General features: G+C 47.2%; 1 protein-coding gene across 3 annotated transcripts in view; it reads right to left on the reverse strand.

Moving 5' to 3' along the window:
- LOC119436060 (TOX high mobility group box family member 4) overlaps positions 1-13850 on the reverse strand; it is a 526181-nt gene that overhangs the window by 331450 nt on the left and 180881 nt on the right. For all 3 annotated transcript variants that reach the window (XR_005188964.2, XM_037702805.2, XM_037702802.2), the window contains exon 3: positions 4827-4932. Coding sequence is in view for 2 of the 3 variants with exons in the window: in XM_037702805.2 (XP_037558733.1) it covers positions 4827-4889 (63 nt within the window). In the remaining variant the exon portion in view is untranslated. The remainder of the gene's footprint in view (positions 1-4826; positions 4933-13850) is intronic.

Here is a 13850-nt window from a genome sequence, read left to right on the forward strand (position 1 = left end):
CGCGCAAGCGGGAAGCTTCCGGCTAGTGTTTCGATGCGGCCTTGTTAGCATACCATCTTGGAATACTGTAGTACACAGCGAAAATAAGCCGACGACACAAGCCGTGTCTGTGTGTTCGTGCGCTCTCCTAGTGTTCTTCAAGCGCTCGTATATTGACACGTATACATGTTTATCTTTCACCGGTGGCCGCTTTCCACCGGCTAACAAATGTTAAACGTTATCGCTCGGCGCAGGACGCGCCTGTATCGGAAGTTTCTAGAACGTTATCGATGTTCTTTCCGTTGCCTGTTTTCACAGACGCTTAAGTTATCTGATTGTATGACCGACGCGAATTGTCTAGAACTTTCTGGAAGACACGCGGGCATCAGGGATTACTCTGGAACCTTCGATGACTCAGGTATAAAAGCCGACGCGTTTCACCGCTGATCAGATTTTCGACGATCGCCGACTGTGTTCGCCGCTATCGTTGTGCTTTGAGTGTAGCTTGCTTTTGTGGGCACAGGTTCGCCCAATAAAGAATTAGTTTCGTCATACACACTTTTACGACTGTTTTCTTCAGCGTCACTACTACGTGACAATATATACACCCAAGTAATGATAGCGCTCTGCAAAAAAATACAATTTCATGTTTTCGAATGCGCTATAAAACACAGTATCGAAATACAGGGTGTTTCAGCGAATACTTTCAAAATTTTAAAGGTTGCTTGTGGCAGATAGCACAATTCTAGTTCATGAGCTGGTCTACTCGAATAGGCAGATATTACTTGTAAAAAATTGAAATGCATAATCGACTAATTAACAAAGTTCACTAATTTAGTTTTTAACTAATTACCTTATGGCCCATATTGCAATTTCCAAATTCTAGCCGTGAAGTTCGCAAGACGGATCCACTTGGATCAAATTCTCAGGATGACACATACCAGTTTCGAGATATTAATTTCCGAACTTTGCGGAGAAATGCATTGACGTTCCAGTTACGTTTGTGCTTCAATGCATAAAACGACGTTTTGTTAAAAAAGCTGGTTAATTAATGATTACAATATAAATAAAATTAAGAACACAAAAAATTACAGGGGGCTTTTCAGGTTGCTGCTAAGAACACACAATTGGTTTCACCGCAGAGCCGGCTACGGAATTCAGCAGGCACTTATTTTTTACAACCACAGACAAGGAAGGAAGACGACGTATTGCTGAACTACAAAGCGAATTTTTAATGACGTTCATTTGCTGTCTTGTTGAGCTTGGTGCACGATGGCTGGCACAACACATCCTGTCATCTCAAGAATGAGCTTCGCGTATTGTTTTCTCGCACTAAACAACCTGAATTCTAAGGAGTCGCATGTGCCATTAAATTTGGCGCCTTTCTTAATCATTTCAGCATCATCGTAGTTCTAAGCAACGAAAATCTCCCTCTGTTAGGCAGACATCCAGGAAGAAGCGACGAGAGCGCGAAATTACTGTCATCTAGCTTACGCCTGTCGCACACAAGGAGCCACCGTCTAGTACATCCGCATGCCTGCAAGTGCGCCGCACAGGGCATGGCTCAACGTGCACGAGACAGTGAAATGTCGCGCCACTCGCAGCGGCGTCACACCTGCTAATGCCAGATGACGAAAATTAAGCCCGCAAGCAACAGAGCCGTGAACGCAAAGCGTCGGACGCTTGCGTTTTGTATACCGGACGCATGTTGCTATGCTCTATATATGACCACGCGTCGGATCGCTGTATTTAGCCCAGTGTGTCCTGCCTCTGCCGAAGCCACCCTAGCTGCGCTTCTAAACCCAAAGCACAGCCTCGCGTCGGCGGTGCAGAACCAATGCCGCGCTTAATCCTTCCAAGCGAAAACGGCTCAAATCACGCCGGGCGAAGCCGCAGCCAATTTCGAGATTGCTCCGGTTTCACGAGAAGTGATGTTATGGCTTCTCCTGTCTTACCCTGGACTCGCGGGTAGGATAGAGAGAGAGAGAGAGAGAGAGAGACAGCGCAGTAGCTGGGCGTTGTGGAACAGCATCCCCCCCCCCCCCCCCCCCCTTCGGTCCTTAGCGGCATCCGTGATGGACGTTGGAGGTTCTGACGTTGGCTAGGTTCGTTCGGTGCCATAATATGATTGCGTCATGCTATTTTCAGACGTTTCCATTTGCATTTAAATAACGGTCATGATTGCTGAAAGAGGTAGAAAGAGATAGATGGCAAGCTTGAAAGGCGCTGTTGTTAAGGGGACACCGAAGGCAAATATTAGGTCAATGTGCACTGTTAAAATATCATTCCAGAAAACTTGCAGCGCTTGTTTCGTGCCAAGAAAAGACTTAGTGCCAGAAAAAATCGCAACTGAAGGAGCCGAATTTCTTCAGCGCAATTCAAGTAGCCCACCATGAGCCATGCGGTACCGTGTGACGCCGCAAACGTCATCACCGCCTTATACTGCCGTCGGTGAGTAAAATGGAGCCCAAAAGCCGGCTTTACGGTATTTTTGTTTTCGTAAAACGTGGAAACACGGCCAGGAACCAAGCCATGACATCACATGAACGCGGCATTTCCTGCTGCTTGCAGTTAGCATGAACTTCGCGAAACAGTCAAACCAGCGCAACACTACGCGATACCGAAACTACTAAACGTGAGAGCGTGTGTGGCGCCCGAAGGAAAACAAAATTTTTCGTCAACCGCGTCGTTGTGAAAGGTAACGTCTTTTTTCTAAGAATGGAATAGAAGTGGAGAATTAGCATTTCCTTTTCGTCTCATAATGCAATGCAATGATCTTTTTAATATCAGTGGTTAAGTACAAGTAACACAATTATAATGAGGCGTTACAACATCATCCGACTAGTACTAGAATGTGCCGGTATAGTCTCAAATCGTGTCCTACGTTTACCTCAACTGCTCGCTTGCTAAAGCTCGGTTCTCAATAAATTGACGCCTTGGACGTCTTCGAGCATTAATCTATCCGTTTATCTTGACTTATTATTTACCTTTAGTGTCTCTTTGACTAGGGCTGAACCCGTTGGACTACAATACCGAAAAAAAAAGGCAAGAAAAAACTTTCGAAGAAAAAAATGGGCAGCAAAGATGAGGTGGAAGAGACTCATGTCAATACCAGCGTTTGCCCTGTAACTCATTGCGGCTGCGAAGTTTCCGCGGTGACGAGATACCGACTAGATGAACTAGCTCAATTTAAAATACTGCCGAGACAGGGCACATTGTCGACGGTTGCCGTTGCCGAAGTCCAGGAGGATTGCGGGAACGCGCACGCACGCACGCACGCAGTGAGAGAGCGAGCGAACATTTACTACCAAGCCTACCATCCTAATGCAGCAAGTTGTCCTGCAGCTGGTGATGCATTGCATTAAAAAAAAAAAATAGTGACAGAACCCATCTCACGTTGACTATCGCCGGTAATGCGTTAGCACTGAATCAATATTGCTACGCAACGTATTGCCACCGTCGAAACGAATTATGTATGAGGCGTATACTGCAGCAGAGCAGGTCTCCTCTTTCGCGCTCCGCAAAGAACACTCGCCTGCGCGTGGCCTCTGAAATGCATGGCTGAGAAACGCATCATGCGTAACTCTCGCGCTTCTTTTTGTACACGCTGCGCCATCTAGTAACGCTGCTGAGAAACCCGCGCGTTGCCTCCGAGACGAGAAGCGTGGCGCGCCAATGCCTGTGAACGCTGAGAATTGTTCCTTGGCTTGCCGCACACTCAGTTTCAGATACTCAGTGAAACTGAGTATGTGAAAGGTTTATTGAAGAGCTGCACATGCCCTAGTGCATTCATGGCGCAGCTCGCTAAAGCGTTGGCGTGAAAGCCGTTCATTGCAAAAGAGGCACATATACCCGGTGCATTTGTGGCGAAACCTGCTAATGCGTCGGGTTGCTGTCCTTGAGGAACCCTTGTGACGTGTGCTCGATTCCGCTCATGTTCGAAAAATCTTAAGGGATATTGTTCGTCATTGTAGAGTGGCACATTCCCAGTAGCAGATACCTAGTTACCCAAGTTGGCATCAAATACGTTCATTGAAGAGCGGAACACACTCACTAGCACACACCCAGTGACCCAAGTTCGCATCAAAGAGATTCATTAAAGACCAGCACAAAGCGAGTGGCACATACCCAGGGCTCCTAGTCGGCTTCAAAGAGTTGCTTCGAAAAGAGGTACCTACCCAGACCCGTATCTTACACTGACCTATGCCGGCGTGAAAGAGATTCCTTGAAGAGCAGCACGTATGTACATACTGCCCCATACTCAGCGACCCAAGTTGGTCCGATGGTTGGTTTGGAACCCTGTTACCTCAGCACAGCAGCCCGATGCGCTACTCATTCGACCGTGCACAACCCGGTGACCCCAGGTAGGCGGCAAAACGGTTAGACACAAACTTACAAACACAGTTATATAGATATATAGATACATAGCCCTCAGAAAGTGCGTGAAGTATCTTAAGAATGCTGACGCATTAAAAATTGTTAAGCCTGTACACTAGCGCTTCTTGGTAGGACAAAATATCGTTACCAGCGCCTACCCATATGTATTTCAAGCAACCAATTTAGGAGGCCAGTAAGCAGGCGCAACTTCCTCCCTCGTTTCGAACGTGACAAAAGCGGCTCGTGCGTCTCGCGGTGTTCAGCGTTGAGCTTACATAAATGCATGAAGAGCAATGAAGAACAACACAAGCGACGGTGTCGCGAAACCAGCCCGACCACGTAAACCGCAGCGCCATCGCCATGTAACAAAATTATACCAACAGACTCAAATAGGAGGAAATACGGAAGCACCAGAGGTACGAGCCAGCGTATACCGACGAAGCATAGTGAACGTGCAGGATTTTACATACCTGTGCGCTGCTCGCAGAGGCACCACTCTTCTCCGTCAATGCACTGGTGTGGTCAACGTCCATGTCACGTGGATATTGGAAGAAGCCTCCGGAAGACTATTCAGGCCTGCGAAGAGGAGGACACTTATGAACGGACGAAAGTGAGGGGGCCTCAGAAGCGTGAACAACTGTTTAGACTTTGGCGGCGGAATGTTGGTACAAACGTAGTAGAGACAACAACAAAGGAGAGAGAGAGAAAGAAAGCGAAGAGAGGAAAGGGAGGGAGGTCAACCAGACGAACGTCCGGTTTGCTACCCTACACAAGGGGTAAGGGAAATGGGGAATAAAAAGAGGAAAAGAGGAAGAGAGTGAGCATTGTGTGTGCAGCGAGGCACCATGACACCAAAGTCAAGTCCCATAGCTGGTGATGTGCGTTGTAGACGTCTGACATGAACCAAGGACCAGTGGTCGTTGCGTGAATAGGAGGCTGCGGGTGAGCCATGGGGCTTACTCGAGACTTGCAAGCACTGGATTGAGAGCATCCAGTACTTGCACTGCACTTCGCGCTGACTGAGTATGCAGCTTGCTTAAGAGTATACGTAGGGTATTTACAAGGGACCGAAGCATCACAACCACTTGCCGGTCTTCTTTGGGTAATTTATCGGGAGTCGGCATTCTGGACTCTACCGCGGTGCACTGTATACTTTGATGTGACTGTGGTGCCGGCTGTGGCATCAGTTGTGGCTCCGGCTGTGGCGTCGGCTGTGGCATCGGCTGTGGCATCGGCTGTGGCATCGGCTGTGGCGGCGGCTGTGGCCATGACTGTGGCTTCGACTGTGGCGTCAGCTTGGGTATTCGCTGTGGCTTCGGTTTTGGCTTCTGCTGTGGCGGCGGCTGTAGCTTTGGTAGCGCGGGCCAGGCTTCAGTATTGGTGTTCTCCGGCACTACCGTGTATGTATTAGACTCGACTCCGCCAGGCCTAGGGGGCAGATGAGGAGGAGTTGTCGGATGTGCCGCGCTCTTCATAGAGGAATCTTCGTTCTTTGAAGTCCGACGGCGTCGACGGCGACGGGAGCGTCACTTTCTAATGGCCGCAACAGCTTCCCGACGAGACGAACGGTCTCTTGCCACCTGTTTCAAGACCGCCCTTTCTTTCCTCATTTTAGGGCAGTCCTTTGAGGTAGCATCATGGAACCCAATGCAATTGTGGCATTTGAGAACCGTGGCTACACAGGAGTCTGCAGCGTGGGGTTGTGCGCAGCGCGAGAAAACTCTCGTATTCTCGCACACAGCGCTCACGTGACCCAGCCTCAGGCAGTTGCGGCATTGGAGTGATCTTTGGATAAATGGACGCACGGGGTGTCTAAAGTGGCCCACCTTGACGTGTGAGGGAAGAGATTCGCCCTTGAAAACCACCTTCACACAGCGGGACTGTGCCGAGTCGAGACACATGAGTGATAGGCACAGCCATCAACGGCTGGCTTAATTAAAATCGGCAAGTCGGCGCTGGAGATGGAGACGTCCACGTGGCTGATGACACCAGTAGTGGTATCACTGCCCAGAGGCATGCCGCCAAGTTCCGTAAGTTTGCTCAAAGTGATCCGTGCCGTCTCATGTACGACGTCAATAGCCAAGACATTTTTTGCGTGTGTTGACTCTGACATCCGTGACTTGATTTGGCGCCACCGCTTCGAGAAGCACCGAGACAGACTGTCTGTTGAGTCGCCTCAGGTTGTCGGTAGCGAGTTCTGGTATAAATAAAATTGTACTGACTGCGCTATTACGAGTTGGTCCTGCAGTCGACGTGCTTGAAGACAAGTAAGCCCTGGTGGAAAGGCACGACCACGACTTAGTGCGAATGGCTACCCTACTGACAGAAATGGAGCGATAAAACGTGCCCCGACTCCAGTGAGCGAGAAGCATGAGGGGATTCAAAATGGCTCGATTATATTACCTAATGACCATTTTACTTAATTTAACTTTTTAAACCTTATTATCTTTTTACCATATTATTTACATATGGATCGAAGCATGGGACAATGAACCAAGGAAGGCATATGGGAAATTAACTGTTTTCTTTGACTGTATAACTAATTAGGCGTAAGGGTTAAGTTTACGAAAATCGTTGTAGTCTTAATAAAGGAAAATTGAAGTGAAAGTGGAAGAAAAGAAAGCTTGGCCCAGTGGGAGCCAAACCCACAACCTGCGCATGAGAGGCGTGCGGTGGCCTGCCAACTCGTTTGACTAACTGCTATGGCCCTGAGTAGATCTGGTTAACCTTCCCAAAGCAAGGTTATTTCAAGGTCTGTTAGAAAAGTACGCGACCTTTGGCCGAAGAAAAAAAAATCTGGCATAACTGGAGCGTTGGAAACCTAATCACCCTCAAAGTAGTCTCCTTGGGACTCCACACATTTCTACCAGCGGTGCTGCCATTGTTGGAAGCATTCCGAGAAGGCCTCTTTCGGAATGGAGTTTAGCTCAGCTGTCGTTACAGCCATAATGTTCTCTCTTGTCTGAAATCGCGTTCTTTTCAATGGCCTATTGATTTTGGGAAACAGCCAGAAGTCGCAGGGGCCATATTAGGAGAGTAAGGAGCCTGTTGAACTACAGGAGTCTGGTTTTTTGCCAAAAAATTCTGAATCAAGTGCGAGGAATGTGCAGGAGCATTGTCGTTCCAATTTCCTGTTGACCGCAACTCCGGTCTCTTGCGCCGCACAGCATCACGTAGGCGACGGAGGACATCCCTGTAGTACTCTTTGGTGATTGTTTGATCCTGCTGTGCGTACTCGTGGTGTACCACACCGCGGGAGTCAAAGAAAGCAGTCAGCATCACTTTGACGTTGCTGCGCACTTGGCGGGCCTTCTTTAGCCTTGGTGACCTGGAATGCTTCCACTGTGACGACTGCGATTTGGTTTCCGGGTCCTATCCGTACACCCAAAACTCTTCACCAGTGATTGTGGTGTTCATGAAGTCGGGCTCACTGTTTGTGGAATCCAGCATGTCCTGTGAGACTTTCAGCACGAAGTTGCCTTTGCTCCACCGTGAGCAGCTTCGGCACGAATTTCGCCGCAACTTTCTTCATGGCCAAATCTTCGGTCATAATGGCATGTGCAGAAAAACTTCTGATGCCCACCTCTTCCGCAATTTCTCGGATAGTCACACGACGGTACCGCATCACCACAGCGTTCACTTCGGCAATGACCTGGTCATTTCGGCATGTTGATGGCCGACAGGAGCGTGGCTCGCTCTCCACCGATGTGCGGCCGTCCTTAAACCGGTTGTACCAGTCCTTAATCTGTGTTCTGCTCATAGCACCGTCACCGAAAACCGTCTGAATCTTCCGAATGGTTTCCACTTGGCTGTCGCCCAGTTTCTGGCAAAATTTGATGCAGTAGCGCTGCTCCAGTCGTTCCGCCATTTTCCTTGCAATAAAATAATAATAAAAAAAAACTGTCGAGAGCACTGCGCACTACCTCACTCAAACGCTGCGTCACAGCGACTGACGCTATCGGCAGGCGGGAACAAATTCGCGCATGCGCACGAAGGTTCAAGGTCGGCTGATGCAAGCGCGCTTGTTTCATATCCATCAGGTATTCGCAAAAAAAAAAAAAAAAAGTCGGATACTTTTCTAACAGACCTCGTATATAAACATATTAACATTTAACACTCAAGAAAGTGGACGGAATGATAGCCGTCACCGTATCTCAATTGGTGGCACCGAACGCGTCTTGCAGAGGTTGTGGGCTCGGCTCCCACCATGGGGAAACTGTCCCTCCTTCCATTTTTATTTCTGTTTTCCTTGATTAAAGATATGTAGTTTGTACACTGTATACATATTTGGTTAATATTAAATCAGCACCCGGCCCCTTAGTTCAGTGCATTGGAATGAATAGAATTAAAATAAGTAACAAGTGGAACGTGGTGGCAATCTGCGCGATGACCACGATTAAGTTAACTGGACAAATACATTGCACCCGACTGAATGCTTTCAGCAACTCGATTACGTATAGTACAACGTAAGAGTAAATATGACTGATGACCAGAGAGCGAAACTTCAGGTAAAATGCCTATTATTTTTTTTATTACGGCCATATGGTGCCTATTCAACATTTAAGCACGAATTACGTGTCTAGAAACGTTTTAGTGGCATTTTTATCATGCCTATGAATATCTATTTCAATGTTGCTGCCTATATTGGATTTTCAGAGCCTAAAAATGCCTTTTTCCGTGTTCTGTCCGAGCCTCTCTCTATAATATCGTAACCCCCTGGGGAACTTGGCTGAAGGCATCCAATAAATGCCACAAACACTCTGCCGGTGTAAAGGCTGTTATTTGCAGCAGGTGAGAGCATCGCTGTCAGAAGGGCTGAAACTGCTCTACGCGACGATAAACTTTGAAGGTGACAGCGTACTTTTGCGCTCACTTCACCTTTTTAACCTAAATCATCGAGAAACATGAATGACCCGGAATGTGCGGCTCATTTTGGACGTTCAGGAAAGGTTCGCCACCATCCCCGATGATGCCGTCACCATCCCCAATTCCAGGGTTGTCGGTACTGAAAGAACTGTCAGAGGTTCTGACCGGTGAACAATATGCGATTCCAGAGGCCGTTGAATCATCGAACGTTCCAAAGTACAAGTACGGTGGATGTTGAGCGTTCCTTTTCTGCTTACAAATTAATACTCGGTGAAAACAAGCAGCAGGGAACCCTAAAATCATGAGATGGTGCTTGTTTCTGACTGCTTTCACATATGTTGTCATGGTATCTAGTTACACTATTAGGAAGCACGCCAACTTCAGGTTTAACTGAAACTAGAGATCCGATTCCGGGTTAGTATGAACAGACTGTAAGTGAACCGTTCTATCTTAAAGGTAACGAATATTGCTTTGGGGCTTATGCGCGTCCTTGTCGACAATAAATGACAACGTAAGTCTTTTCTAACCTAAGGAACTTGCCTCATTCCATTTTATCGAGAAAACAAGATAATTTCACAAAACAGGGGTTTCGTGGGCTGTGTTTCTTAGAAAATCGTAATTTATCCTGAAATGCAGAGCAGAAGTTCTTATTCATAGAGCCTATACGTGGCCCTAAACGGCAGTATTTGGCGCCTATATATGCCTTAACTGACAGCTTTAGTGCCGGTTATAGGCATGTTTAGACATCATTTTTAGTGCCTAAACACCCGGCCTCTACTGATGACTGATATCTCCAGCAAACACAACGTACACCGCACACGGCGTATATCCCAAGACAACGAATCAACCGAAGCCCTAAATTCCATGGAACCATACTAGTTGTTGCACAAAGGGATGCCATCAGTCAGCAATCACTCCCTCTTTGCAGCTAAGATGTTCCCTGAAGCTTTCACTCGAAACAGATCATGCCACAGGAGCAGCGTATTTTACTGCGAACGTCACACAGTACACAGTAATGGACCTAAAACGTTCGTTCATTCACTCTGTGTTGGTTGGTTGGTTCGTTCGTTCGTTCGCTTCGCTCGTTCGTTCGTTCGTTCCAGGATCAGCCCAGGTTTGATAACACCATCTCCGAGATCATCCTAGTTTACTATTAAGTACCTACGATTGACTGTCGTTGAAAAGAAAAGTGTACAATCATTGCATTCTATCGGTGCTAACATATGGGGCAGAAACTTGGAGGCTAACAAAGAAGCTCGAGAACAAGTTAGGGACCGCACAAAAAGCGATGGAACGAAAAATGTTAGGCCTAACGTTAAGATTCAGGAAGAGAGCGGTGTGGTTTAGAGAGCAAACGGGGATATCCGATATTCTAGTTGACATTAAGAGGAAAAAAATGGAGCTGGGCAGGCCATATGTAATGCGTAGGACGGATACCAAGAGAAGGGAAGCGCAGTCGAGGACGCCAGAAAACTAGGTGGGGTGATGAAGTTAGGAAATTTGCAGGCGCAAGTTGGAATCAGCTAGCGCAAGAGAGGGGTAATTGGAGATCGCAGGGAGAGGCCTTCGTCCTGCAGTGGACATAAATATAGGCTGATGATGATACTGATGATCTACGATCGGACCAGTTTACTCGGTGAGAAACACAGGCACCACTATCTTCAAAATCGACTCAGTTTTGATTACGCCGTCTTCGGGATCGACACAGTATATTGTTACACCGTCAGGCCAAACCCCGGCGAGGTAGACAAAGAAAAGTTCGCTTTAAAAAAATGCGCCAGGAGTAGAGGCGAACTCTCGTGAACGTCCATCTCGCAAAGGGTTCACTGAGCGTCTGCATGCCCTGCTTGTCAATGAACGGCGCTGCGGACGGCGGCTCTGTGCTGCTACATGCAAGCTGCATGCTTCTCCAGACTGTAGGAAGCCTCTTATCGTAGTCTACGACTTTCCAGGTGCAGACAAAGCTGCCCGAGAGTCACATCAAGAACAACCACAGCGTTCCCATTCCTCTTTCCAGGAGAGACGCTGCAAGGCAGCTTCGTCATCTGGCACGCAAGCTCTCTTAACAGACTGGAACACCCCAAATATAAGGTGCAACAGGCTACACGAACTGAACCCTTAGCTCCAACTCCGACCTCCACCCGGGATTCACCGACGTGAGGCATCGCTTCTATAGCGGCTGTGGTTGGGAGTGGCTTTCACGAAGGCGCACTGTGCCTTGATTGGAATGACCGAAAGTGCTGCGTGCGACGTCTGCGGCAGCGAAGAGAACGTCGAACATTTATTGTGTCACTGCGATCGATTTCAGTCGAAAAGACAAACATTATCGAACGGATTGCGACGACTGGACGATAGGCCGTTGTCCGTGCAGGTGCTACTTGAAGACCATCCCCATCGCTCGTCGGCCCACAAAGCTGTGAAGGCGCTGTTGTATTTCTTGAAGACGACTGGGCTATGTGAACATCTTTGAATTGCTCAGGCCCATCGCGTGCGTGCGCGAGCTCACCGTGTTCTTCCTTCCCCCCCCCCCCTCTCTCATCTTTCTATTCCCTCCTTCCCGTCCCCCAGAGTAGGGTAGCCAACCAGACGCATTTCTGGTTAACATCCCTGCCTTCTCTATTTATCTCCTCCTCCTCCCTCCCAGTTCAGGTGGCACTGGAGTTGTTGCAAAGTTTTCCAGTAGTACCGGGGGATTCTTCTTAGCAACCACGTGGTGGCCTCTAAACATATCGGGCGCAACTGCTATTTGCAGTAAGTGAGTTGAGGAAATCAAAGAATATGAGGATACCTTGGCAGATTTAAGGGGCATTTTAATCGGCGGCCCTTGCCTCACACAGGCTTACAATATTCGTAACACGCACAAGCACTGTGCCATAAAGAAATACTAGAAAATTCAGAATATTAGATTATACACTTCAATAGGGATATAACTACCCGTAAAAATATTCACATTTGCAATAGAGGTCATTCGCGAAGCCCAATTTCCCAAAGAAATGGACAGAATTGACAAACAGTGTTTAAAAAAAAAAACATCAATTTCAATATGAGCAAGCACAAAATTTTCGTTTTTATGTTACTGTTGCTGCTTCCGAAAGGAACGCGCGTTTAGGTAAAACAAAGAAAGAAAAAGAAACCCCCACATAGTGAACAATAGCGTTCGGTAAAAGCGGGCGGCACGCAGTTGCGCTATCGTTTCCGGTTTGGCGCCTTTAGCTTAGTCATTTTCCAAGTTTAAGTTTCATGAGTCTTGATCTTGACTTTCAGTATGACGCATTACAGACGGCAGGCCCGACTCCTATAACAGCAAGAAACGCGGAGCCTTGGGCACATTATCGCGATTTACGAAGAAACGGGTCAGACCGGCAAAGCCGAGCTGATTATGCTTCGAAATAGAACGATAACTCGAAAGTATACGGCAAGCCGAAAAACGCGGTTGCCAAGACCCTCATACACAGACAAAAATCTTTATCTTCATTAACGCCAGTCGTTGCTTATCTTGCGCGGCCGAAGTTCGCTCCAAATGCAAAATATACCACCGACAATCGTGAGTTCTACAAATGAAGTCAGCGACAGAGAGAGAGAGAATAGAGAGGTGTAATGGAGGCCATAAAAATGAGAGTGAGAAGCAAAGGAAAGACAGAGAGGTTAATATAAAAATAACGCGCGCACTTTACAGCCGCCAAGCTAGACAATCCAGACAAGCGCATATTCTAAACGAGAAGTAGTGGAGGCCGAGTGCTCAGAGTCTAAATGCAGTATTCTACTTTCAAGTTCTCAAGAATGCTCAGGCGAGAGAGGCGCGGGCACACAGAGGTCTCCGATGCACAGCTACTTCGACCCAACGAACTTCCGTACGGCAGCATTTTTTTTTTGTCTGAAATTATCTGCGGTGCCACAGTTGTGATACGATATGAGAACACTGGTAGGTGCATAAATATACTATTGATGCATCACAATTACCAGATTACTGTACCAGATTTGGGTGTCAGTGAGAATGCGAATGCTGAAAGACTTACGTATAGGCGCGGAAGCAACACACAGTTATTTAACAATGACGGAAAAACGGAACATCGTGAAAAAAAATGTACTGACATTTGTGACTGTAGCCTTGAGTGCGAAGGGTGCGTTTGAATCTCCCTCTGGCGTTTTGCTACGAAAAACACACTCCAACTTGAAGATAATAAATAAGGTGACGTCGACTCTGTCATTTAGCGACCGAATTTAATTTGCAGTGTTTCTTTGTCGTCCACTTATCCAACTACTGATATTTGAGATTCAAGAGTTTTAAGCCATTTCAGCTGTAACCTACATCGCCTAAAAAAACTCAGTTCAATTCTTGCTGTTGGAGCGCGCTCACCAAGGCACATGGAGATTTACGTAATTATTTAATGATAAGAAACTTGGGACTCGGGAGTTTTAGGTAGGGGTGAGCGAATATTCAAAGTTTCGAATGTGACTCGCATATTTCCATGTAACTATACGTATTCGAAAATGAACTATTTGGTATTTCCGAATATTCAAAACTAACAAAATATTTCGCTACAACCGACTGTTAAAGGCTGGTTACTTTTCTCTGTCTGCTAAACAAGGTATTGTAAATTATCAGAATTGAAACAACGAGAAAAGTT

Source organism: Dermacentor silvarum, chromosome 1 (genome assembly GCF_013339745.2).
Source record: "Dermacentor silvarum isolate Dsil-2018 chromosome 1, BIME_Dsil_1.4, whole genome shotgun sequence".
Classification (NCBI taxonomy): domain Eukaryota; kingdom Metazoa; phylum Arthropoda; class Arachnida; order Ixodida; family Ixodidae; genus Dermacentor; species Dermacentor silvarum.